The sequence below is a fragment of the Agelaius tricolor genome, unplaced genomic scaffold (genome assembly GCF_023055355.1).
Source record: "Agelaius tricolor isolate 1412-34295 unplaced genomic scaffold, bAgeTri1.0.p SCAF_13, whole genome shotgun sequence".
In the NCBI taxonomy this organism is placed as follows: domain Eukaryota; kingdom Metazoa; phylum Chordata; class Aves; order Passeriformes; family Icteridae; genus Agelaius; species Agelaius tricolor.
Window position 1 is genome coordinate 16968201 of NW_027269273.1, and position 26315 is coordinate 16994515.

General features: G+C 44.3%; 1 protein-coding gene across 1 annotated transcript in view; it reads left to right on the forward strand.

Annotated features, from left to right (window-relative positions):
• SYNPO2L (synaptopodin 2 like) overlaps positions 1 to 15321 on the forward strand; it is a 30183-nt gene extending 14862 nt beyond the window's left edge. Inside the window, exon 4 of the mRNA XM_071438342.1 lies at positions 12986 to 15321. Within this exon, the coding sequence (XP_071294443.1) occupies positions 12986 to 15321 (2336 nt within the window). The remainder of the gene's footprint in view (positions 1 to 12985) is intronic.
• The last annotated feature ends 10994 nt before the right edge of the window (positions 15322 to 26315 follow it).

Sequence of the window (26315 nt, forward strand, 5' to 3'; positions counted from 1 at the left end):
GGGTCTGGGAGTCACTCACAGAGGCTGCAGCCATTCAACCAGATGTGCTCTAGTACCTCTATGTGCTGGAAAAAGGATGGATGTCACTGGTTTCTTCAACACTTTGGGCTAAGAAGACTCGGGTGACATGATGGTGTCAGGAAATAACTTGGAGGTTAAATTTCCCTGACTTTCCAGAGATCTTATGGCAGCTCAGTTTGCTCCTTAGCTACCTGTGTGTTAAGCACAGAACACTCATTTCAAGAGGCTCCTAAGGACCCCTCTGCTCACTTCAGCTCTCCATGGACACAGAGGCCTGCAGTATTACACATGAGAGATAATTTGTAGGCAGCATAGCTGCAAAAGAGTCTTGTCAGAAACTGATTTATTTCTCTCACCCTGTCCAGCTCAGGGAGGGACTCTTCTACATCAGCTTTCCCTGCAGGCACTCACTCCGGCAAGGATGCTCATGTCTGGCTGGCAGCAGCTGGTATGTTCAGGTAGAATTTATCATTTTTTAGGTGTTGGCAGTGGAGGGTTGCCAGCAAGGACAAGGAGACAGTAAATTAGCTCTTGAAACAGTTCCTTGTAGTGCCATCCCTGATAGTCAGGACCTTTCCATGTGGAATAAAGTACTGAGAAATGTAGTGTAGTATATGGGTGATGGTCCTGAAGTGACCTTGATTGTGAATATCTTTCCTGATTTCTGCTACACATAGAGTATTTCAAGCACAAATATGAGGGCAGAACAAAGTGTTATCTGATTTCACAGTTGTGATGTATCTAGTTGTATTAAAAACAAGGTAAGCATAAATTTATCTTCATATATGTATCTCAGTGTACTATAACTTATTACATTTCTGTGAGCATGGAAATAAAGTTTTAAAAAAGTGACTTTAAAAAAGTGACAGAATGGAAAACAGAGACACAGAAAAGTTACTAGACTGAATCAGAAAGAAAACATGTGGATTCTAACTTCTGATCCTCTGCTTCAAATGCTAGAGATTTTACCCAGGACAGATAATACTACAAGGCAATTATTAAACCTCTGTTTTATCCTTGGGCTAAATATTCTTTTATCTGTTCTGCCTAAGGACTCCTGTAGAGGTAACTTTCAAACCTAGTTGCTTCCTTCAGACAGGGCACTGTCCTGCTGCTCTTTCCAGTGTTACAAAGGGAGGCTCAGTTGGGTCCCTTATGTCTTGCTCTGCTGGGCACTGCACCTGACCTGATGCCTTGTTCTACTTCTTCCTAGTCTTTAGCTCTCATTTTCCTTAGGACAGGAAAGAAATCAGCAATTTCAGCCTCCCTAAAGATGAAGCTATTTTTCCCCCTTTGAATGATGTCCAAGCATGAGGTGAATGTTGAGAAAGGCATGTTCAGCTGCTCCCTGCCACCCGATAGTCCTAGCAGTACAAGAGCAATCGCTTTACATCAAGACTTATTTCCATGGACTGCATCAGTACAGAGGGATCCCAGAAAAACTATGTATTTCATTCAGAGCATTTCTGATGGCAAGATAATGTCCCATGGCAGGAGATGATGCAACAATATTGCCAGCTGGAGTTAGGGTTCCCAGAAGCATTGCAGACTGAGGTAGTATTTTATTCTCCTGTCACTCCTTCACCCTCTTCACTGCTGAGCTGCACTGGCTCCATGGGAGGCTGCTTGGACTGGCATAGGAGGACATGGTAGAGCATCTCTTGCCAGAAAGGTGTAGCCTTGGTGAGGATGTCTGGGCTAGCATTGTTCCAGCTCCTACAGCTGCTCTAGGCTCCCATGGAGACAGCAGCATTTAAAGTTCTGTTCCTCTGCCTTTCCTTAGCAATATCCACAGCACAGTAGCCTACTCTGGGTCACAGACACTCCTGGGTTTTGCTAAACAGGAATGTGAAATAATATTTTAAAAGTCAGGCAGGGTTTTAAAACCTGAGTTAGCTCCAGGAATGACTTGGACTATCAGTTGTGAGAGCCTAAGTATCGATATATAGGCAGGAAACATTTAAGAGCCACTGTGAATACCTATGCAGATGGCTGCCTTTTGAAGCACTATTTAAATATATCCCAGTGCATCTGGGAATAATACACCCTCCTTGCTTTGCCACAGCTTTCTTCAGCTCCCACCACTGCACCATAAGAATGTGAAAAATTGTTTTGTTGGGACTGACCCCCAGGTGGTTCCTTATTCTTTCTTCCTAGAATGTACTACTTTCTCATGTCTGCTCTGATGTTTACTTCAATTTTGGGGGTATTTCTCTTGTCCTTTGTTTTAATTCTTTCTAACTTTTCACTGTCATTTTTAAGCTCCAGAAACTGTCTCCTTTTCCCACTTCTGCCTGCACCTCAAGCAAACAGAACTGAGGGTACATTATTTCTAGATGAGTATTTAGAAACATCAAACCTCTATATAAATAACTGAAATCCCTGAAAAAGAACAGAGATACATAATAATTCTTTTGCATATCACCAAGAGTAGCAACTGACATTCTTCACTGCTCTGTTGCCCTGCAAGGATCTCAGTAACACTGCTACTGCTGTCAGCTCTTGGGTTTTCTGTAGCTTGGTTTTTTACTTCCTATCTCTAGACAGAAAATACAAAGTAAAAAATCTACATCAGTTTCAGGGGGAAAGTGGGAGCTTGTGGCAGGGAGAATCAGACTATAGTTGTCACAAGTAATTGCAGGTGAGGTTTTTTGGTTTCTCATAGGTTCTGCAGTGTCCTTCTCTTCTTACACCACCTTTGGAGGCTTGGGATCCATCTGTAGCCAGGGTTGCTTCTTCTCAGCCACTTGTGCTCTCTGGGGTGCACTGTATTTTCAGCCCCATTGTAAATCATCTCACAGGACAAAAGGCTCAGCCTTTTCCACAACTGGAAATAGGACAGACATACCAGGACAGCAGTCTATTCCTAACTTGCTATCACACTGTGTCAGTGAAAGAAGTGTTTCAAAATATCTTAATTTAAACTTATCTGCTGAACTATTTTTAGTTCTTAGGATTCAAGAGCCTCTCCATGTATGGTAGAGGAAGGGAGGGAAAACTGGGTGGGGAAATTTCCTCCTCTGCTTTATATGGACCTGGCTGCCTGTGCAGAGTCATCAAAGTTACTACATTCCATATCAGAAAAGGAAATCCTTCTTGTTTAAAGCGGATGTACAGCAGCATCACTTGAAAAGATAGGTTGCTTATAAATAAGTGGCCTATTCATCAGCAGGTCATAGAGATTACCTCTTCTAAGAGTGACTGCAGTCACATTTCTCTGCAGAGAGGATGAGTGCAGCAAGCCATCTCTCAGCCTGTTACAACTGGTATAGGCCACAGGGACTGTGAACAAGATGAAGTATCTGAATGGCAGTTTGAAGTTATTGTACCACATTTTCTATTTGGCTTTCAGCTTTGACAGTTGTAACTCTAATGATCACAGTTATGTGACTGTTAGACTAACTTGCTGGTTTTGACCTTCACTGCAGTCTAGGAGACCAATAGGTTTAGGATAATAGCCTACTACTACTACATCCTACATGCCTTAAAGTAAAATAGAAAAGCATTCTTCTTAGACCAGGAGATTAAAATTAATTCCTGAACTATTGATCTTACAGAAGTCTGTTCCTAGCATCATGAAGCCATGGTGAATCACCCTTGGCCCTTGCCACTCAATGAGCAGCCAGCCATTCAGGAAACAAGGACACAGGGTTCTATGACTGAACCACAGATGGAGGGACTGATCTCATTTCAGCATGCATGAAACTGGAAATTGCTTCTGCTTGGGAAATCAGTTTCCAAACACTTCAGTAGCAGTGTAGTTGTATGTGTTTGTTTAAGAAACCTCACTTAATAACTGTCATTCATGTGTGAATTCTCTGCCACTTGGAAGGCATTTATTAAAGACTACAGAGAGATAAACACCAGGCATCTAGAGCCCTCTTTCTCCATTTCTCCACCTTTAGGCTTGAGTATGACATTTGGTCTTATTCCTTCAGTTTATGTCCTTCTGTGGAAAGCAGAGGTAGTATTTTCAGGCTGATATATTAATGGGGCAGAATCCAGATTATAAAATACTGCTGTCTGTCTTAGCTAGGGTGGATGAATTTTTCATTCTTTCTTGAGTCATCTCATAATTGTCACAAGTAATTTGTCATCTTCCTCAGGTATTCTTACTGGAGACCTCCAGGACTGTTCCCTCAGGCATCACTCTTGTCCAGCATTTCAATGAGGATGTTGTGGGTTGCAGCACTGGAAGTTGATAGAGCTCTGCTCTGTTCTACCTTTGCATCTCACTGCAATCCTGCTGCCCCAGAGCCTGACAGAGACACAAATTTAGCTGAACATGTGTTAGCTCAAGATAAATCTAGCTGCGGATAATATTCTCTGGGAGGGGAAAGATCTTTAGCATTTGAAGATGTATGGAGGAAAACTATGTGATCCCTGAAATGAAAAAGTGTATACTCTCATTTGTCCTAGTACTTCTACTGTATGAGATATCATTTGAAGCACTTTTTTAAAACAATCAGTTACTCAGACATTACTTCTACGTCATTATTGTCAGCACAGGGACTCTGACTCTGGGTCACAGTTCCTCAGACATGATCAGAGGTCATTCATCATCCTGCTGCTTGTGAAGCAGTGTCAGAGTTTGCTTCCAAGCTGACATTTCCATGGTCCTTGCAGAGCCCCAGTTAGTGATTTTTAAGACTGTGTTGTCTCATATGTTAACATAGCCTGGCCTTGCACATGCACTTCTACTCTGACTTAGGATGTGTAAGGCTGATGGGGAACAATGGTATTAAATCAAAATTTTGCCAATAGATCAGATCACAAAGATTATTAGAGTAATAATCACACTGAAACAGCTATACATATAACCCCACAGACTGTCTTAATCAAGCTGGTAGTTTTTAGTTTTAGATTCCAGGGTTTTGACATATTAGTTGAAAGAATTTGTAATGCAAACAGACAACAGGATTCCTTTCCCCATCCAGTTGTTTCCATCAGTTCTGAAAGTGATATGGGACAAGGTTTCTGACAAGATAGGGACAAGTCTGCTCGGGGACAACACTGAAATGTTTTTGAGACAAAGTGATATTGATGGATGAGGGAGAGGCATAAAAGGGTGAGGCATAAAAGGACTTTGACAAGTGATTAAACAACAGGCATTACTCAAGAGAAGTGAGAGAGAGTTATAGTCAGGAAGGAGAAAACTGTCAACCTGGCCAATACCTGGCTAATTGTTCTTCAGTTTCACTTAAACTCATCATAGGAAGGGACATCAGTTTGCTGGGAAATGTGTAAAGCTTTACTGTCATCAGTATCTACCACTTACATTAACTAAGAATCTCACTCTTTGCAGAAAGAAACAGGAGCAGAAACAGGGGCAAGTAGATTCAGCGTATCTTGATACACTGACTATACTGAAAGGACAAGGCTCAGTTGGCTTCTCTGTAGAGGTCAAATGTAAGGAATCAATGAAACTTGTATCAGAATGGTCCTCAGTCCTTGCCAAGTACCTTGGAATAATGAGAAGAATATACCCTTCAAGCAGACATAGGCTGTGAGAATAAGAAAAAACCAATTATTTGGCTTCAATTAGGTGCGTGAAGTGATTTTTTGGTGCATTTTTGCAGAAAACAAAATGAAAAGTAAAATCAACATGGACTAACAAAAAGTAGAAAGAGTCTTTGACCTGCTCAGTAAGGTAAGACTTAATGGCTGAAGGAATAACATGAACACAGTATATACTGGCTTCTATAAGATACTTGATACAGTTCCACATGACTTTTCCAATGAGAGAAATATGGATGAGATAGGAGTACCGTAAGGTGACCACACAATTGGCTAAGAATAGAACAGAAAACATCACTATTAATGGCTCATGATGTCAGATGAGCTAACTGGCTAAGTTGGTAGTAGTGTTTCACTGGCCTTCTGAATCCAACAGGACTACCTCTATATTTTCACCCACAGAGCTTTAAACACTAACGTCAATCAAAGGTCCTCTCCACCTCAATGTTATATGACTGGCAAGGAGACAGATGATAAAAAATCCCAACCCTCTTCTCTTCTGTCAGTGGATCTTATCCTCTGGCTGCACCTAGACGGAACAAGGAGCATGTACTGTGGGGCACACCACAGCCCCCAAACTGCTGTTATTCAGATCTGGAACGTTGCTGAGACACCTTGCAGCTTCTGTCTGGTTTTTCTTCCCAGAGAAACCCAGGTGTGTGGGGGACACAGGGGAGGGAGGGGGGTTATCTGGACTGAGGAGCTCAAAAGTGTTCCCAAGTACACCACTGTTGTCTTCCTATCTGTTTTTTTCAGATGCTAATCCCTGCTAGTGAAGCTTTGTAAATGTGGCTTATTTCTCTTGGGTGTTGTACCTAGCAAGCAGTAACAGGAAATAGCAATAATACCATTTTCAATGGGTGTCATGGGGATTCAGTGGAGATTGCTGTGTATTAATTGGCAGATGACATAACACATGGAAGATACACAGTTGTCTCATGAAAGGCTAGAATTTTTAATGTGGCAGGAGCTTGAATAGTTGCAGAAAATGACTAAAATCAACTGTTTAATGAGACTATATGGCAAGTGGATTAATCAAGTCCACATAGTGAGATGGTGAGCATATACTTGTCAGTATTACTCGAGTAGATGTTGGATAGACTGAAAGACAAAAGACGTGATCAATCAGTGGTATCCTGCTGTCAGACATCAATTTTGTAAGCAGCACACTTAGCAGATCCTGGCATCCTTTTAATTTATGTTTTGTATTTGATATCTCATTCTCTCATGTCTAGTAAATGCAAATCTGTCTGATGTCTGTCTCTCACATTCAAAATGAGAAAGCTTTTGTGTGTGTGTGTGTGTGTGTGTGTGTGTGTGCATGTGTGTGTTTTCTTACCAGTTTTTGATGCCAAATTAAGATTGCACTCAGGCTTCTCGCTTCCTATGGTGGGGTCTCTGCTGAGCCTCCTATTTCCATGTAAACTTGTAGGACCATTGTATCTTTGTGACTTCAGACTCTTAAAATTAGCAAATGGACTCAAACACTATTAGCATGAAATGGGTAAGATCAAAAGACGTGCAGCATTGACTGAATAAACCTTTCAGAGGAAATTGGGCTAAAACTGCAAAAGACAGATTCACTAGTGCACTAAACAGGTGCTGTCCTGGTAAAAGAAAATTCTCCTTTGGGAGAGGGCTATGTAGGGAATATCCAGGGCCCAGGTGTGATCTGTCAGCACAGAAAAACTGGCCATGTGTGCTACCTTTTGCGCTTTTGCACTTACTTTTCCATCCAGCTCAGAAAGAAGGGCAAACTGTCACCCAGCTGAGAGAGTTTTTGAATGAAAAAGCTATTCAAGTCTCCAGCAGGATACCATGAGACTAAGATATTGCAGCCATGCACAGTGATGTCTCTACACTCTCTCTGCCTAACAGAGCTCTCCAATAGCAGTATGGCTAAAAATGCTCAAAAATTTACAAAATGAATGAGCATGTTTTTTTCCCTGGGCTGTTAACTTACCTTCAGAAAAGCCTGTTTCTTTCTGTTTTTCCAAAACCAAGATTTTGCTGTGGGGCAGTGTCTCACTGGCACATTTAAAATCACTAGCCATTTAAGAAGAAACACTGGTTTGACAAGTATTTTAACTATTTAACCTCAGATACAAGCTAAAGTGTCGCAGACTTGAGTAGGACTGTAGCATTTGCTGTAGCATCCTAAACTGGAGCTGAAGCCATATCTGTGTTTGATATTATGCACAGATTATGCGATGGAACTGTGCAAATATCCAAGAATGACCAATATTTCCTATCCCAAGAGTTTTAGCTTTACTTTGAATATATACTCCTCTGCTTAAGTGTTTGCAATATAAATACTGATCAAAGCTTTAAAGGTTGAAACTTTCAACAGGGAAATACTTAGAAGGTCAATATAACCCATCCAAATCTTATTTCGAAAGGACTTCAGGTATGTAAAGTATGAGATGTCTGTAGCCTCTAATGACTTACTGAGATATTTGCAACATTAGCCATGGAAAAATGACTTTGTCTAACATAAATAGCTGGAAGAACAAAATTCGAGGTGACCCTATATGAAAAAAGCAGCTGACAAGTAGCATTTCATCACAGAGGAACAGGTTCTTTATCTCTAGAAGTAGCAGAATACCTTATTTTCTATAGTAATGGCTTTTCTAGAATTCAGTCTTGGTAATAAAATTTACCGTTTTTTGTTTCCTAGAGAACATGAATAGTATCTGACCTCATGTAAGCCTGCTTGTTCAGTACCTTGCCTGGGCATTAAAATGCTTTCTTTTAATAAGGTCTGATCTTGGAAAGATTTGTACTTTTTATACTTCTCTTTACTGTAATTAGGTAACAAAAATAATTTCACTTCAGTGAAACTTAGTTAAGAGGAAAACTTCCATAGACTTTGCTTAATAGAAATTTTTCCTTTTTGTGCATCTTTTCCAACAGAATTCAGTGTGTACATGAAATAAGTGCTTTAGAAGTTAACAAAAAGTTTCCTATAGAAATTATTCACCACACCAACAGAATTTATGAGTTTTATAATCCTTCCTTTTACTCTTTTATCTATTCCATTTGAATGTTCTTACAAGAGACAGAGCTGTATTTTCATTCCAGTGATATGTATCAATATTGAATGGTTTCCCCAAAGACACATATATATACATATATCCCTATGTGTGTAAATATTCATCAAAGAAGAGGCTTGAAGAAGAACCACTTTCATGGCTCTTGCACTAAGAGCCTCTGTATAACACATGACAGGTCTCTCACAGCACTGTTGCCGTGTGGGAGTTGCCTTCTTGGTGTGCAGTGATGGCTGCTGGATTTCAGCATGTATGGTCAGACCTTCATTTTTCCAGTCTAACACTGGAGATTGTCTGCCAAGGCTACAGAATTGCTAAGGCTGGGGCTGCTGGAGGGAGAATCATGGGAGAGTGTCCCTTGGCCATGGCTCTGGGATTGTCTCACAGGACCTATTGCTGGAGTACAGAAAGGAGTGGTAAGACAGGACCTAGACAAAGTGTGAAGAGATGCTGAGCAGGCCACAACTGCAGAGATCTGCAGACTTCCCAGCACCATCTATTCCCTTCCTTCCCATCCACCACAGTCCTTACTATCAGCATCTCATCTTTCAACAACTCGCAGTCTCCTGTGCTGGAGCTCTGAATGGTGCTGCCAAAACACCACTACCTGGTTTCCAAACACTCTGTCACCCTCCCTGGGCACAACCATGCTTTCAGTGTAGGTAACAGCCTCTGCTGTTTTAATTCAGCTAAACAACTTCACTGCAGGCATCCAGAATCCTAATGCTCCTCTGTTAAATGTTCCTCAGTTGTGTATGCAACAGAAATCTGAACCGTGGACTGGTTCTCCTCAGACATGGAAGAAAGTTGATATACACAGGAAAGCCCCTGCTCTCTCTCTTCTTCCTCTTTACCTGGGGCTGAGTGCTGAGAGTTTCAGGCAAGGAAAGTTATTTCTCTCCTGTGCAAGTTTCTTCTGCCTCTCCATATTGGACATGCACGCAGTGTTAGTTTTATCTCTCTGAAGGGCTCTTTGGCACAGAAATGCTGGACATTGAGGCATTGGTAACATTAACTTGAAGCCTGCACCTTTCTAACCTGAAGCTTACATCATAGAAGCTGTGATAATATAAAGTATATTTTCCTATTTTAAAATAAAAAATAGGAGTTTCTCCTATACAGGGAGTTCAGGGAGGAGGAAAGAATAAGTTCAAGTGCCAGGTGACAATGTCCATCACACTGCTCAGTGATGAAGCTATGAAGACAAAAATAGACAAAGTGACCTCATGGCTTTCAGCAGCAAAGCCTACGAGACAAAAGAGAGGCTTTAAAAGGCCTGTGGACTGATAGCAAAGAGCTTGGACATCTCAGAGTTTTGGTTCTGCTCCAGAAGAGCTTTGCTTTGCTCGTCTCATTGCCTCTCTTTCTGTTTATGGAGAGTTGTGAATTAAACGGGCTTTGTGACATGCCCAGCTCTCCAGGTCTGGACTCTACTTTCTCAAGCTTGGATCAGCCTTATGCAGGTACAAATGTCTTCTTTCTTTTCTTTTCTTTTCTTTTCTTTTCTTTTCTTTTCTTTTCTTTTCTTTTCTTTTCTTTTCTTTTCTTTTCTTTTCTTTTCCTCTTCTCTTCTCTTCTCTTCTCTTCTCTTCTCTTCTCTTCTCTTCTCTTCTCTTCTCTTCTCTTCTCTTCTCTTCTCTTCTCGTCCTTCTTTCCTATCCTCTACTTTTTTTAGTCTACTCTCCTTACCCCATTCTTTTGCCTATTCTGATTTCATTCTTGCTCTCTACCTTCTACAAGTCATCTTAGGAATATTTCTCTTCCTGTTTTTTGTTAAACAGTTGTGGAAGATTGTAGCTTGAATAGCATGACCATTTTTCTGTTTGGGGGACTGTTGTGTGCTTTAGCCTTTGATGAGGAGAAAGGTAGGAAGAAGAAAAGAGGGAGGTGAGAAGCAGGTCCCAGAGGGCCCTATTTGCCAGCTCCTTCAGAGCACAGGACAGTTTAGAGCAACTTTCTAGGGAAGTTGTACATGAATCCTAATGCTGAGCTAGGGCTACAGGCTGGTGGAGTTAAAGACCATCTTCTGTTACATTTTCTCTGACAGTGTTTGCTAGCCCAGAGTTTAGAGTTGGCACTTCCATGGTAGTCTCCTGTCAGAAAGGGCTGTGCAGACATCACTTTGAATGGTGTTGCTCCCTATCTGGTAGCTCCTGATGCTAGAAATCCTCCTGTGAGTCACTCAGGCCAGAGTTTACATATTCTGCACTGGACTAAGATTCTGTTGTACTGCTCTTTCTCCTTGTAAATTTAGAAGCAAAATACCACCAGGTGAGGTAGAACTTTTAGTAAGGTTGTTTGTAGCAACTTCCCTTATTTTCGCCATTGTCAACAACCCCTAGAGACACAGGCATGCAGATTCGTAAATGAAGTGGGCAGACCTTCAGGGAGTGTAGCTTGTTTCTACCATGGAGAGCAGGTCTTTGAGGGCAAGTCTGTGACTGCCCTGAAGAACACTAAAGGTGGAGTTATTCTGTAAGGAAAGTTTTGCAAAGAGCCTTCACTTTGCAAATGCGAGTACAAATATTGAGCCATGTCAGCATTGCTTTTCCTGTTCCTAGTTCTGGGTGTAAAGGAGAGGAATGGACTGTGCATCCACATGAAGTGATCTCAAACCACAGAATTCCCCTTGCTGAAATCTCAAAGCAGCAGCATGTGCTATGGAATGGCTGCAGACTTTGAGAGCTTCCTGGAAGGATAACTGCTTTGCAAATCAACACTTTATTTTCAGCATGGGGTGGGAAAGGGAAGCTCTTTCTTCTGTGGTTACACTGATGCTGTATGGAGTGATGACACCACAATTGTGCAGACTAGAAAGGTTTTGGGAGACTGCAGCCCTCAGGAAAACTAGTTAATTTCTAAACTAAGCTCCCTGTCCCTCACTGCAGGTGACTCTGACATTAACAGGTTCACATTGAATGAATGCTTTGTGGTAAATTGATCAGAAGTGAGATCCTGAGAGGACTGAGCAGCTTCCATCATCTCTTGAGCTAACACCATCCCTCAGTACTGCCTTGCAGCTCTCCTCTCCTCTCCTCTCCTCTCCTCTCCTCTCCTCTCCTCTCCTCTCCTCTCCTCTCCTCTCCTCTCCTCTCCTCTCCTCTCCTCTCCTCTCCTCTCCTCTCCTCTCCTCTCCTCTCCTCTCCTCTCCTCTCCTCTCCTCTCCTCTCCTCTCCTCTCCTCTCCTCTCCTCTCCTCTCCCCTCCCCTCCCCTCCCCTCCCCTCCCCTCCCCTCCCCTCCCCTCGTCTCCCTTCAGCACAGCAGAATTTATTACATCTCTCTTGCGAATGTCAGGGCTGGACAAGGTGTTTTTTTGACAAATTATTAGATATGTACAGTGGATGGTTGTTTCATCTGTACTATCATGCTGGGAAAAAGGCAATGGAAAAGGGTGAAATGAAAGACATCACAAATTAGTCTGTGGTTTAGGTATGTGGGGCTTTTTTTCTGTGCAAGGCTAATGCTGACTTATGTCACTACAGCAGTGATTCAGGGCAGACAAGTCTGGTTTTACTATTGAATCCTGTTCACCACCTGCTTTCCCTGCACACAAAGACAGAGGATACAATGTTCCTCCCTGGGGCTTTACTGACCACAGAGCAGGTGGAAAATGATTATCCCACACTTTTATGCCAGTGTCCCAACAGGTGGTGTCTTTTCCAAGCAAACCTAAGTGGATTTCCTTCTGGTCTGGCTGGTCAGTTGTGGGGATCTGGGATTCTTGCTCAGGAGCAAATACTCTTCTTCCTTGCCAGGCATGGGGCACAGGGAAGAGACTGCAGCAAGGATGAAATCATTCTTCCTTTGCCTCCTGCAGTGGCAGGGCTGCTGCAGAGCAGCAAACAGCCCTATACACAATGCTGCTGCACCACACTGACTGTAGCTGACATTGCAGGGCTTAGATCAGGAGCAGCCCGGCTGAGCCTGCAGAGCACCCCTTCTTTTGCACACGTGCAATCCTCTAAATGGTAGAAGGAACATCTACAAAAAGCAGGGCTCCACCTTCAGGATGAAAAATAAATGGTAAAAATTTCCTCAAGCAAGGGAAGCACTGTAAAAACGTCTTGTTCACATGCTTTAGAAATAGGAAATCCCAGGTCTGATGAGGAAACTTAAGACTGGGCATCGGACTGGGAGGAGTTCCCTCCCCACACCTGCATTGACTTCTACTGTGTTTGCAGGGAAAGAGAAAACTGCTCCTGATTTTCTACCAACAGTTTATAAAGACACAGTTTATAAAGACAGTTTATATAATCAGCAAAAGTGGAATGAAAAAAAAGGGCAAGGGCTGTGTTTCCTCTTATGTTCACTAGAGCACCTATAGCCATTTCACTGTCCACCTTTGCCCACCCAACCTTTTCTGACCTCTCAGAGTGCCTCTTTCTATCTCTTTCAGAGCTCCACCGCCACGAAAGCATCCAGGAGAAGAATGTGAAAGAAGCCAAAACCAAGTGCAGAACCATTGCATCCCTGCTGACAGATGCACCCAACCCCCACTCCAAGGGGGTGCTGATGTTTAAGAAACGCAGGCAGAGGGCTAAGAAGTATACATTGGTGAGCTTTGGCAGTGTGGATGAAGACCGCTCCTACGAGGAGGAAGACGGAGTTTTTCCAACCAGTGAATCTGAATTTGATGAGGAAGGTTTCTCTGATGCCCGAAGCCTAACTAATCACTCAGACTGGGACAACACTTACCTAGACATTGAAAAGTCCAAATCTGACTCTGAACAGAAGGAAGAGAAGCAAAAAGGTTTGAGTGAAGCCTCAGGTAAAGGAGCACGATTATTTGAGCAGCAGAGGGAACGGGCTGGGAAGTACACAGTTGAGAAAACTCCAGTGCACAAGAGCCCAGAGCTTGCCCCAGCTGCCCAGCCAAAGCAGGGCACAGTGAATGGAGATATGCCTGTGCCAGAGAAGGCAGACAACGTGTCCCTCAGCATCCACCTGGAAGCTGTGCAAGTACCCAGCAAGCAGCCAGCCACTGTCCCCACTCAGCTCCTAACTGCCCCCAGCCCCACTTTCTTCCCTCCTCCCCCAAGCACCCCCGACCCCTTCTCTGCAAGTTCAACAAGCATGTTCAACAGGTCTGCACGGCCCTTTACTCCTGGCTTTTCTGGCCAGCGTCCAGCAACATCCTCTGTCATCTTTAGGCCACCTGCACCCAAAAAACCCACTGAAAGTCTGGGTGGGCAAAGCACAGTGGTTCCCCCTTTCTCACCTCTGGTTCCAGGAACACCTGCCAATGCCCCAGTGCCAACACAGCGTGGTCCAGTCAGTTCCTCCACATCTCTGTATATTCCTGCACCAGGAAGACCAACATCACCACTGGAATCACAACGAAAAGGGGGAGGAAGCGCTTCAGAGGTCAAGCCTTCTGCTAACACTGCCCGGACATCCACCACTTCTATCTTTCTGTCAACTCCCTCAAAGCCAGGAGGGGATGTGGCCTCCACAGCATCCCAGCCACGAGTCCCTGGAACAGCCTCTTCTTCGTTGTATATTAGTCCAGCACCATCACAGCACATGAGAAGCAGCTCTCCGGGGCCAAAACAGCCTTCTCCTGCCATAACTCCAGCAACGCCACGACCTCCTTCAGAGCCCTTAACCTCCAGGGAGCAGAGGATTGCTGTGCCAGCTCCCCGCACAGGCATCCTGCAGGAGGCTCGCCGACGGGGCAATAAGAAACCCATGTTCAGTAAGATTGAGGAGAAGAAGAAGAATTCACCCAATCCTGAGCTCCTGTCTCTGGTGCAGAACCTGGATGAGAAGCCAAAGGGTGACCACCCTGCGGCAGGCTTTGAGTCTGGGCCTGAGGAGGACTTCCTCAGCCTGGGTGCTGAGGCCTGCAACTTCATGCAGTCCTCAGGCCGCAAATTCAAGACCCCACCTCCGGTGGCCCCCAAGCCTCAGCAAGATGCTGGATTGGTAAATGGGGCCCAGGACATGCCTCAGCTTAAAGGCAAGGGGGCAGAGCTCTTTGCCAAACGCCAGAGCCGCATGGACAAATATGTGGTGGAAACAACACCGAAGCCAGAGTACAAGGCCAGGACCCCTTCTCCATCCCCTTCTCTACCCTCATGCTGGAAATATTCACCCAACATCCGGGCTCCCCCTCCAATAGCTTACAACCCAATGCATTCCCCTTTCTATCCTCTGGCAGCCAGCAAATCTCAGGCTAGCAAAGCAGAGAGCAAAGTGAAAAAGGCACCTGGCCAGAAATCAGGGATCAAGGTCATTGATTTAATGCGCCACCAGCCCTATCAATTGAAGTCAGCCATGTTCTGTTTTGGGGATCCCCCAAGCCCCAGCACTCTGACTACTCCTGGTCAGCCAACCCCACAGGCTAGCTCATCCTTCGTGGCAGCCAAGCAGGTCCCTGTGAAAATAGCCAAGACCCAGGAGATTCGTCGCTTCTCCACTCCGGCTCCCATGCCAACCTCCAGCAGCCTGGCACCCACTGTGCTTATGCCCCGCTCAGCCACCACGCTGGATGAGCCATTGTGGAGAACAGAAATGGCCTCTTCTGCCCCTGCTACACCAGCACCCTTCCAGGTGGAGCTCAGCCCCTCCCCTAAGCCATATCAGAGCTCCCCAGAGCCTGGACAGGTGGGACAGGGACCTCCTCCAAACTTAGCCTCTGCCTCTCGGTTTCAGGTGGCCAGGCCCAAATTCTCTGCAGCAAGAACAGGCATGCAGGCCAATGTGTGGAGGCCAAGTTTTGGCCATCACTGAGGCAGGCACCCCTCCCATCCTGTCTGTGGCCCCACAGAGATAGCGCTTGTTTTGTCTTTCATGTCAGCTCAGTACATTGGGATGAGTGACACAAAATGAAGAAAAAAAACTCAAAAAATTACTGCCCTTCTGCACCGCCCCCTTCCCCAGCCTCCCCTTGGTCTTAGATGAGATGCTTCATGGAAAGGCTTACTGGCTGTGGCTACAGTAGGAGGAAGAATGTGGAGAGAGGGCAAGTGTGTGGTACAAAAAGACTGGGAACTTGTACACAGCAGCAAAACCCACCTCCAGAAGGGGTGAATGGCAGAGATTATCTCACATGGAGACACACATGAAGCAGTAGTTTTCCTTTCCCAAGGGCTTTGAAGTCACCCCTGCATGGAAGGAAAGTAGGAGGCAAGAGCTTTCCAGGAAGAAAGGGTGAGAGGTGGGATTCCAGAGCAGAAGCCACAGCTTTCCCATGAGACTGTTCTTCTCTGATCCTCCCAGTCTGTCATGTTCACTTGTGTGTGCACACACACATGCACACAGCAACACTCAGCAGGGAGTGAAAGGACAAGTGGAGCCTCACCTGGGACATTTCTCCCAGAATTCCCTTGGTGGGGACATGGGAAAGAAGGCAAGAGAGCAGAGTGAGCAGTGGTGTTTGCCCATGCACATGTGGGCAGTGTGGCTGAGCCCAAGAGTGCCCATGTGTGCCTGTTCCTCCAGCCACCAGGGCTGGGGCTAAAAAGGAGAGTCATCCTAGCTGGTACTAATTACCACTATCAGGTCTGGAAATAGTTTGTCAAAGAGGGGCTTTGAGGGGGCTTGATGGGGCTATCACCACCTGTGGGAACTGTAGGAGGAAGTATCCATTTTTAAGGATACACAAAATCAAAGCTAAGCTCAGGCAGTGTCTGGTTGGCACAAAGAAAGGCCCTGCAGCATCAGTCCCACTGAACAGGATATGGATGCTGTAAGTAGAAAGGTGGATTGCATGGGAGGAAGTACAGTTGGCTTTAAAATGAGACAGGACTGAATATGCATTTGTTCATGATCTTTTGGTTTAGTTCAGGACAGAAGTGGGACTAAATTAGAAATGGGTCATGACATAAAACTTGCTGAAAGCTTTGTGATGAGGGGAAAACAGAGGACCTTTACAGACATTCTCAGCATGGAAGTGGAGGTCAAGGAAACAGAAAGTCACAAGTAAAACTTCATACGAAACAACTTAGGTATTATTGTGGGGCCTATTTGGTAAAAACAGAAGTGCTCTGAGAATCCCAGAGGATCTGCACTCATACACATACACAGAGTTCAGTTTGCTGGTGATGCTAGGGAAACAGTACTGGTTATTCCTTGAATGTCCCAGGCTAGCCTCCAACTTCATCTCCACACTACAGGCATACAGGAAGGAAGCACTGCCTTCCCAAGGAAGAATTCAGCATTTTAGTAGGGACTGTGCATGTGTGTGTGCATGTCATCTATACACTGGTTTACACACCTCCTGGCCATTTACTTTCTGCTTGTGATCCTCCTTTCCCAGCAGCCACTTTTCCAGTGCGATCCCACAAGTACACCAAGAAAGCATTGCTCCTGGAAGTCTGGCTCCAAACACAGCAGATGCCCCAGCTGCAGGGAAGGGGTTTGCCACCTCTTTCTGGGTCAGGGTTGCCCAGCCTTTTGCAAAATCCAGAGGAATGTGTACAGGAGGCAGAATGAGGGTCTCAAAGCCCTCTCTCCTTGAGACAAGTCTCCCTCTCATTAGACTTGCTCCTCTGCTTCAAGCAGTAGCCATTCCCTGACTGGACTGAGCACAAACTTTGGATATACAAAAGTGTAGGTTCTGGGGGAAAAAAAAGGAATGCTAATGAGTCTGAAGCAGTCTGTATGCAGTGCAGCTAGTGTTGTTTCATACTAAATCTAAGCCAACCTTCCTCTGCACAGCAAGAGCTTATGATGTGTAGCATTTTCGTGACAGCTGGGGCTCCACTTTTTCTTGGAGGCTTGAAAGTCTTTCTCTGTGGGCACCTGGAGATTTTTCATGTGTGCTCTCCTGTGAAGAAAAAGAAGGCTGGAAAACCTAGCCAGCACCTCTGACCCTGGACCTCTTTGGAAGGAGAGGATGAGAGGAAAGGAGAAGTAATTCACAATTCTGCCTTTGAATCCTTCCCACTCTGGATGGACTTTTTTTGCACACCTGTGTTTGCACTGCACATTCCTGGTGGCCCTGAAACATATCATGAGCATGCTGGGAAGAGAGGAGGACAGAACTTACACCTTACTTGGCACACTATCAACCATGGGAGAGGATTGTAAGAAAAGCCATGGGAATACCTTGAGTTAATGGCCAAAGGTGAGGCTGAGTCAGAAGAGATGCTGCATCTGGTTGTATGACATAGGAGCAGCCAACCTGAATTGATGAGGAGACTGTGTCCCTGAAAAGCCCCAGAGAGGATGTCTTAGGAGAAATCATCACCCCAGAGTTAATTCAGATCACCAGAATCCATTTAGCTCCAGTGAAGGGGAGCAGCCATGCTATAAAACCTATCTCAGATGATTGCTTTCTCACTCATCCTGTACTGCTTTTCATTGCCAGCATTTCTGGGGAAAAAAAAAAAAAAGATAAAAAAGTAAACAAAAAAAAAGAAGAAAAAAAACAAGAAAGAAAAAAAAAAGACCTATGTGCAAACTGAACCTCTGTGACTCTTCCCAAACATGGAGGGAGGAATCTTCTATTTTATGTAGGAAAGCTCTATGAAGGAAGTCAAGAAGTAGCAGTGCTCCAAAAGCTTTGTCTCTCATCTTGTGGAGTGTTGTCTGTCCCTGGCCAGTGATTTAAGCCATTAGCCTTAGACAGACAAGCTAGCCCAGGTTGAAAGCATTACCAAACTCAGGTGTAGAGAGGGGTTGTGTGGACCAGAGGAAAGGTGCTCAACATAATTCTGCAGTCAAGAAATAACCTCAGAAAGTTTGAATCTTACTCCAGTATCCCTTTCCCTCAGGCCCCTAAAATTAAGTGCTCTCAGGGCCTGAAAGTCTCAGGAAATTCATTTTGCCACTGGAAAAATAGAGAAGTCTGGCCTCAGTATGTAAGGGAGATTGCATGGGTTTAGTATTTTAGTGATCCCACTCCAGATTTCTGGGAGACAATGATTTCTGCTGAGGAGTGATTGCCAAACACCATTCAATGTTAGATATCATGATCCAAGTGAGTAGAATAAATGCATTTGCCCCATCATTTCTGATAATGTAATGGGTAGGAAATGAAAAATTTACATTTGACTGGAGAACAAATATAAAATATAAGAGCAAGGAAAAGAACAGGAGGCTGGGAATCCTGAATTTTACTTACATCCTTGCTTCAAAGCTATGTTTAGAAGCAAAACTGAAGTAGTTTAATAGATTTCAGCCCCTCACAAACTTTTCTGGATCCTATGCTGACACAGGACTGATCTGCAGAAGCAGAGGCTGTTGCAGATGAGGCCTACAGTGCTCGTGGTGTATCCCAAATAAGGCCTGTAGCTGCAAGTAGCATGACATGAGAAATAATACTGAAATGCATCTGTTAAGTTTTAAAGAAGAAACCTGAACTACTGCTGGCTTTAAGCAGCTCTGCTAATGTCTGCTCATGAAAATACTGTGGCTGGCCTGTTAAAAAGGTCACAGGTGAGGTTACAAGGAATACTTTAGAAACATGTAAGCTTGTCTTGAGCCTCTCCAAATGTCTAATTCCTCAGCTGTTGAACAAGCACAGACATAAACAGTTGTTTGACAAGTTTTAGCTCCCACCTGCTAAGTTATAAGCTGCAGTGGTAGGCCAAACCCCAGTGTTCTCTTGTTAAGTATTTGAAGATGTCTTCATGGGCTCTGATTTAAAACTGCCTATCATCCCTCCTCTCTAGCATGCTGCAGGCTACACATTGCAGCTCTGGAAATTCAGGGGTTTTATCTTTGCTTCAGACGTAACAGTCCCGTCCCTCTCAATATATGGGAACACTTACCAGAGACAACCTCAAGATCCTGCAGCACCTGGGAGGAAGCATCTCAGAAGAGACTGGTGTGATGAGGAGTCACTGATGCCAGACATGAGCACTGTGTGAGGCAAGATTGCTCCTCATAAAGAATATGCTCCCTTTCTGCTATAATATCCAGCACCCCTACTAAACCCTTTTCCTAGAAGAGACCCATCAGTGCTCTGAAAATGGGAGCCCAGCAGCAGTGCTCTGTCTGGTGAAAGATGTGACTCCAGATGAACAGAGTTGGCATCTTTGTTTATGGAAATACCTTTTTTCCTTTTCGGTTTTGTCTTTTTTTTTTCCAAATTACAATCACTTTCTATTTGTTTGTGCAGAGAAATAAACTTGTGATATGCACTTTACATGTGGCATTTTGTAGTTTTCTTTGCTTGGCACCCAGGAGGAATTGCTATGTGTACAGCACATGCATTTAGCACTACCTACTGCAAACTGCTAAGGACAAGAGAATATAAGGAGTTCAAAAAAGGATGGGATCTCTCAGCAAAAAAAACACCTATGTTGGACTTAAAGCCCCTATACATTAAAAAAGCCCCATGGAAGCAAAAACTTTAGTGGGATCCAAAACTTTGATACTACAGACTATAAAATACTCGCTCACTGACAGGTTGAAGACATTTGTGGGCCAGCCTGAGCCTGCCTGCCCCATGACTGCCCCTCAGCCTGTTCCAATATAAACCCTACCCTCTGCTTGTAAATCCAGTATCAGTGTAAGATGGTCAGCTCTGATAAATCCAAATAGAAACTTGCACTGAACAATTCAACTTAATATTAGCCAAGATATCAGAAAAACAAGTCAGTCAGAAAATCAAATATATCCCATTGTTTTCCCAGGCTCCAAATATAATTCTCACTCTAAACTTAACCCAATTCATGTTAAAATCTACTCAGTTTCTGGGTCCTGAGAGGTTCATTGTGTTCAGTTTAGGACAAGTGTTAGCAGGTTGCCTTTCCCAGAATATCTCACGCACAGATAGAACATCCTAAGCACTGCAAAAGACTCTGGGATCAGCTGTAGGATTAGACTGTGGGCTCTGGACATTTGTCCAAGTATAATTTTGTGTATGTTTGTCGGATTAATTGCAAGGAGGGCTTCCTTTTGCAGTGGTCTGCAGGTAGGTTGTAGGAGTATCCAGCATATTTCTGATTGACTTGCCATGAGAAAATGCAGAAAGGGTCAGCAATGTTTGCTGATGCCAAATCTAAGCTTCGGTCCAACCAGAAGCACAGCTCCCAGAAAAGTGAGTATACAGATGCAAGGCTGCAGATTAGGACTGTATCTTGTTTTGCTTAATAAATCTGACATAGTAGGATTATGAGCTACTCCAGATGGTTTGACACATTGCAGGACAGTTGCTGTATCTAGGGCTCTTAATTAAATTCCCTGTTAACCTCTACAACCTTCTCAAGTGAGAGTCATTTCCTCTCAGAGCAGATCGTGTCAGAAGGAGCAGGACAAACAGACTTTGAAAGGTGGAACAGGAGCCTGCCAAGCCAAAGGATTACTAAACAGCTATGTAGCAGCCTAGGGATTAACCTGGCCTTCAGTACCCATCTTAGAGAGAAGTTTAAAACCAGAAAACAGTAAGGTGCCTACTGGAGATATCTACCCCCAAACAATCCTACCCGATGGAAGGAGGATGTGCAGCGAAGAGCACAGCGGGAAGTGCGCGGCACACAGGGAAGACAGACAAGGCTGTTCCCCGACAGCTCAGACCTAGAGCTTCCACTGCCACTAGATGTAGCCACTGCTCTGCTCTGAGCTACCTGCGGGTTTGGCATTCGCCTGATGTCGTGTTAAGTCTAGAAGGTTTAAAATCTTAGGAAGTCCTTTCTTCCTAATCTATCCTCTTTTGACGTTCACATATGGTGTTGCTCAGTCCCACATAGCAGAGGAGAAGGTCAGGCTCATACCAGAGAGTTTTGGCAGCCAGGGGCTTGCTGCAGCTCGGAGGGGATTCTTGGGTCATCCAGACAAACAGGCTGCCCAGCAAGTAACACACCACGGGAACGGCAGCTATTTCCATACACGCTCCAGCTCTGTTCTCAAATCCCACATATTTCTGTCCCAGTCCTATGTCTTATTGTGCACTAAGCCCACTTAGTGGCACAAAAGAGCCTGGAATTTATTATTTCTCCTATTTTGGTGCTACAAGTCTCCCTGATGTCTCTGTAAACTGGAACAGGTTAAGAACACGTGAAATATTTTACAATAACAAAAATTATATTTATTTCATCATCATCACCATAACAATAACCAGGAAAAAAGCGCCAAATCAAGAGTCTTGCAACTTTTTTTCAGAACAGATTGAGTCATGTTGGAATCTGCTGTTTATGAATACTTTCAAGAAAGATCAGTCCTGGGCATCAGGGAAAAAGAAGAGCAAGGGCAAGGTTTAATTCTCCATCTTGGAAAAATTAAAGTGGTGAATACTGATGCTGTTTCCTGACTTCTACATGATCAAAATGTGCTCTGGACACAGCTCTGCTGCTGATGTTTCACTGAAGTACTGCTTGTGTCCATCTAGCAGCATAATAAGGCAGATTTCATATGCTACTCTCTAAATAAGTTTGTAGGCATTGACAACTTCAAGTTAGAGCATTTGAAATTAGGCGTACAAGAATGCAGAGTGAAAATAAATTAATTTTGAAGATACATGCTTGGTTTAGGCTGTTCCTCAGGTCACTTAAACAAAAGGTATATTTGGAAAGAGGGAGGTGCTCACAGTGAAATAAAGACATTTTCCTGTATGATTATAAACTCTCTGAAGGGGTGAAAAGTCCTACAGGCAGCATATATACTACCCCACTGGCATTAATGGAAATTCCATGTACTTATGCAAGGATTGAATTTAGCCACCAAATCACCTCATGGTCCAGGTAAATCCTTCCATCCTAAAGAAAACTGAACCACCTCAAGTACAGCTTGTAGTGATTAAAACCCCTTAGCATTGACTAGTATGAGTGGGTAAGATAACAGTAAGATAACAGGTATCTTCTTCTGAGTTCATTGCATTATTTATGGCAGGGATAGAAGATTGGTAAAATATTCCAGTGCAAAAAAGCCATTGAACTTGGCACTGTGGCAGGACACAAGTGAAGTCTCTGCTAGATCCACTCTAGACATTCCTGTGTCTCAGGAGAAACTGTATATAGAAAGGAGAAACGAGCAGGATTTAGTACTCAGTGTGGAAACTGAAAATAAAGACATAATTTTATTTGAAGGTAGGGTAGGAGGTAAGAATCTCAGTTTAAGGTGTGTCTTGGTCCTTAAGTGTCAGATACAAGAGTGCCTTATACAAATCACCCTATAAATCCTGGTGCCATACTAATGGGTTGAGGGCTCAGGCTGCATTCAGTTCCTCCCAGATGCACACTTAGGTCCCATTTCTCACCTGGTATATGTATACTTCTCACATGAGACCGTAACTAGACAAACATATGCTTTGTTCCCATCAGACCACAGTTCCCATCACTCTTTAAATCTGGACTTCAGCATCCTTGGCCTTGGCCCTGATCCTGCCTGCCTCTTGCCCTTTGGGCTGGGGATCCACAGCAGGCTCTTGTCTCCTGGAGCTGGCTCATCCTGAACTGTCAGTGCCTTGTTCCTGGTCCTAATTGCAGGACATGCCTGCTCACAGTCTGATTGAGATCCTCACACACCATGCCTTCTTCTTGCTATTGCTTTATCCTAGTCTCACTTCAGTTTTATGAGAGGAACTGATAAAGAAACACATCTGTTTCCTGCTCACTTCCAATTACCATGGGGCACTCTGCTCCCTTCCAGCATGCTCAGCTTCTCTCTCTCTCTGCAGCTGCCTGGGGTGGGAGGAAGCAGAGCTGCACCAGGTCATGTGACAGGGAAGAACAATCACATACTTCCCTGCTACATCATCTTTTGGAGAGACACCATGCCTCAAAACCCATCAGGTTCCACATGATATCCAGCTGGCACAAACTTTTCCCCTAAGGGGTAATTTGTGCTCAGGTAGGCCCAGGAGATGACTGGAGAAATAAAACAACAGCTATAGAATGGTCTGAAAACAGCTGCTGGAAGAAGTAGAGAGGAGGCAGAGTTTAGCATCAGCCTAGTTACCACAAAAAGGTGCCATATAATGGTAGCTGCATTTCTCAGCTTCTCACCTGATGATATAAATCATATTAATTTCTCAGATGATTATCAAAATGGAGCTAGAAACTTCTTAAATTTAGATGTAACTCTACCTCATGCCTTTGGGAAAGGAGAGGCAAAGGGCTCTGATTTTAAGCAATAAAGCAGCACATTGTGTTTGTTCTCACTCTGTCCCTCCATATGCCACCACCCTCCCTTGATGAATGATGAATGAGTATTTAGAGCACAGGAATTTGAATAGGAGAACAGCATCTCCAGGAGCACAACTGGATGTCACAGCAGACACTGGGCACTCTGGCCAAATGTCAAGCACGGTGCTAAACCAATCCAGAAGAATTACCATGGTGAGAAAAACACTCCTCCTTGTACAATCTGCAGTGAGGAGGGCTTGGTAGCACCAAGAGACCCGCTCCTCTATGGCCACCTGCACTTGTGCAGAGTGGGTGTGACGTGTGGACAGATGGTCAGCTGTGACTGTAGCATTTGACACCCTCCTTTGTGCAGATGTAAATGCCTTCACCAGGCATGAAGCTCTGTGATGGTGCCCAGAGCAGGCAGTGGGTATTTACAGTTTAATTGTGCTTATTTTACACTGGAACTGTTCCAGGGATTTGCTCCTGAATCACTGGCATGGGAGTGTGAGGGCAGGATCTGGGCTGGACATCACTCTGGTGTCTCACCCCAGCTCAGTGAAGGATGCAGCGCTCTCATGGGCAGTGGAACATGTACATCATGCTCTTACAGTAGATATAAATGAGGGAGAATCAGAGCTGTGAAATAGGCACAATGCAAAGTATACATCGTGGTTATATGGATGCAAGCAAGAGGAAAATGGGAAACGTTAGGCCAGGGGAATGCCATGTGTGCCCTAACTCCAAGCAGGATATAAAAACTGTTTTCCTATTGCCCGTAGGAATGTTCAGCAGTCTTCTACAGGACCTTCTTAACAGTACTGGGGATTAACACGTAGTGCTTTCACCCCAGTTACCACACTGCAAAGTTTTATATGCATTTGGTGCAGGAAAAAACAGCAGCAAAGTCTAGGGAAAAAGGAAAGTGGCTATGTCCTGATGTTCCTTTATATCAACTTTGCTTGCAATTCTTTTTCCAAATGATTTTCTATTATAATCACAACCGTGTTTTGGTTTTTTTTCTCCTCGTTAGACTCTGGGATTATTCAATGGACAACTTGATTTTGATCCACTAGGGATTTGATCTTCCAATGTGAAATACTAAGACAATGTTTTCTGGAGGATTTTTGCCTTATTCAGAAACTGAAAGGTATGTTCATCTTTGAGTACTCCAGTAAAATGAGATATGTTTTCTTCATCCTAAAACCAGAACCCAATTGGGTAAGCAGGAAAAAGAGGGAGAGTCGCCTCATAATGAACAGGAGTTAAGGGGAGTTATTTGAATGTAAAAAGCTGCACCAAATGCAGACTATCAACCCCAATTTCCTGATAGATCTGGAAATTAATTTCCTTGATCTTTGGTTCAGTTGGGTTTCCCATACATATTTAATACCTACTACCTAGAATTCTATAAATAGCTTTCTAGACTTTGTGGGTTTTCCTACTACTTCTTGCTTCATGCATACTATTATTTTGCTTCTGTATTTTCTGAAGCATTTTAGGAAATATGTATGAGAGCCTAGGGGACACTGGGATGACTGATTAAGAAGAGGCAGAAGGAGGGTGTAAAACACACCAAGACCCAAGATAGCTTTTGAGGCATTACTGACAAGCAGGATATTGAGAAGATTTTATGAATTGCATCAAAAAGCAATAGGAGGAGGAACTGCATGTTTATTTGAACAAAGAGGAGGAAGAAGTGAGCCGCCTATGGAGTGCCTGGTCTTCCTGGACATTGAGACAGTGACTGCAGGAGACCTGAGGTGCAACCTTTTCTTTCCTCTCCTCAGGGATGGCAGCAGTGCTATCTGAGACTCTGCCCTCTGGGCCTTTGGCTATTAATAACTGCAGGATGCCTGTGCGAGCAGCCTTCAGGAGTCAAATTCACTGCACTTTGCATCAGCACTTTGTGCTGGGCAGAGCTTCCCTGCACCCAGGGACCCTGGGAGAGGGGGCTGCTGGACAAGCCTCCCCAGGCAGCACCCAGAGACAGGCTGGGAGGAAGCAGCCACTGCTGAGCTCTGGGGCAGGTGTGTGAGCTGGTCTGAGCCTGGCACTGCAAGCCTGAGGTGAGTTGACTGGACAGCAAAATAGTGCAGGTGGTGGAGAAGTAAAGACTGGTTTGGCTTCCAGCACCAATGACTGCTGCAAAGATCAATGCACAAAAAGACAGAGGAATTGAACAAGAAGACAGAGCTGAGGGAGAAAAGCCCTGGCTTTATGTATGACATAGTGAGGAGAATGGGGTTTGAGGCTCCAGAAGCTTCTGGGAGGGCTGAGAGAGCAGTAGTACTGTGTAACTCTGGACCCTGTCCATAGTGAGACACTGCTGTCTCTTTCCTTCTGCTAGACCAACTGCATGCAGTGGGTTTTTCAATCTTCAGTCCTGCTGGATTAGTAAAGAAGGACAGCAGAATGTGATAGACTTGTCCTCACTGCTGCTTGGGAATTAGTGTGAGGAGCACAGCTTTCCAACGCTGCTGTCCCTTTCTGCCTTGCCCCAAGAAATCCATGCTTGTGGCATATGGATGATTTCTCTGTTTTGTGAATTTTAGGACCCATCAGATGGGCCATAACCTCTCACCTCTGCTATTTCCTGGCAGCATTGCCCTTTTCCTGTCAAGCAGGGCCTGCTTCTTTTATACAGCCAAGCAGATGTCTGGCTGCTTAAAGAGAATGTGCAGTGTGTGCGTCATGGCTGCACCTGCTCAC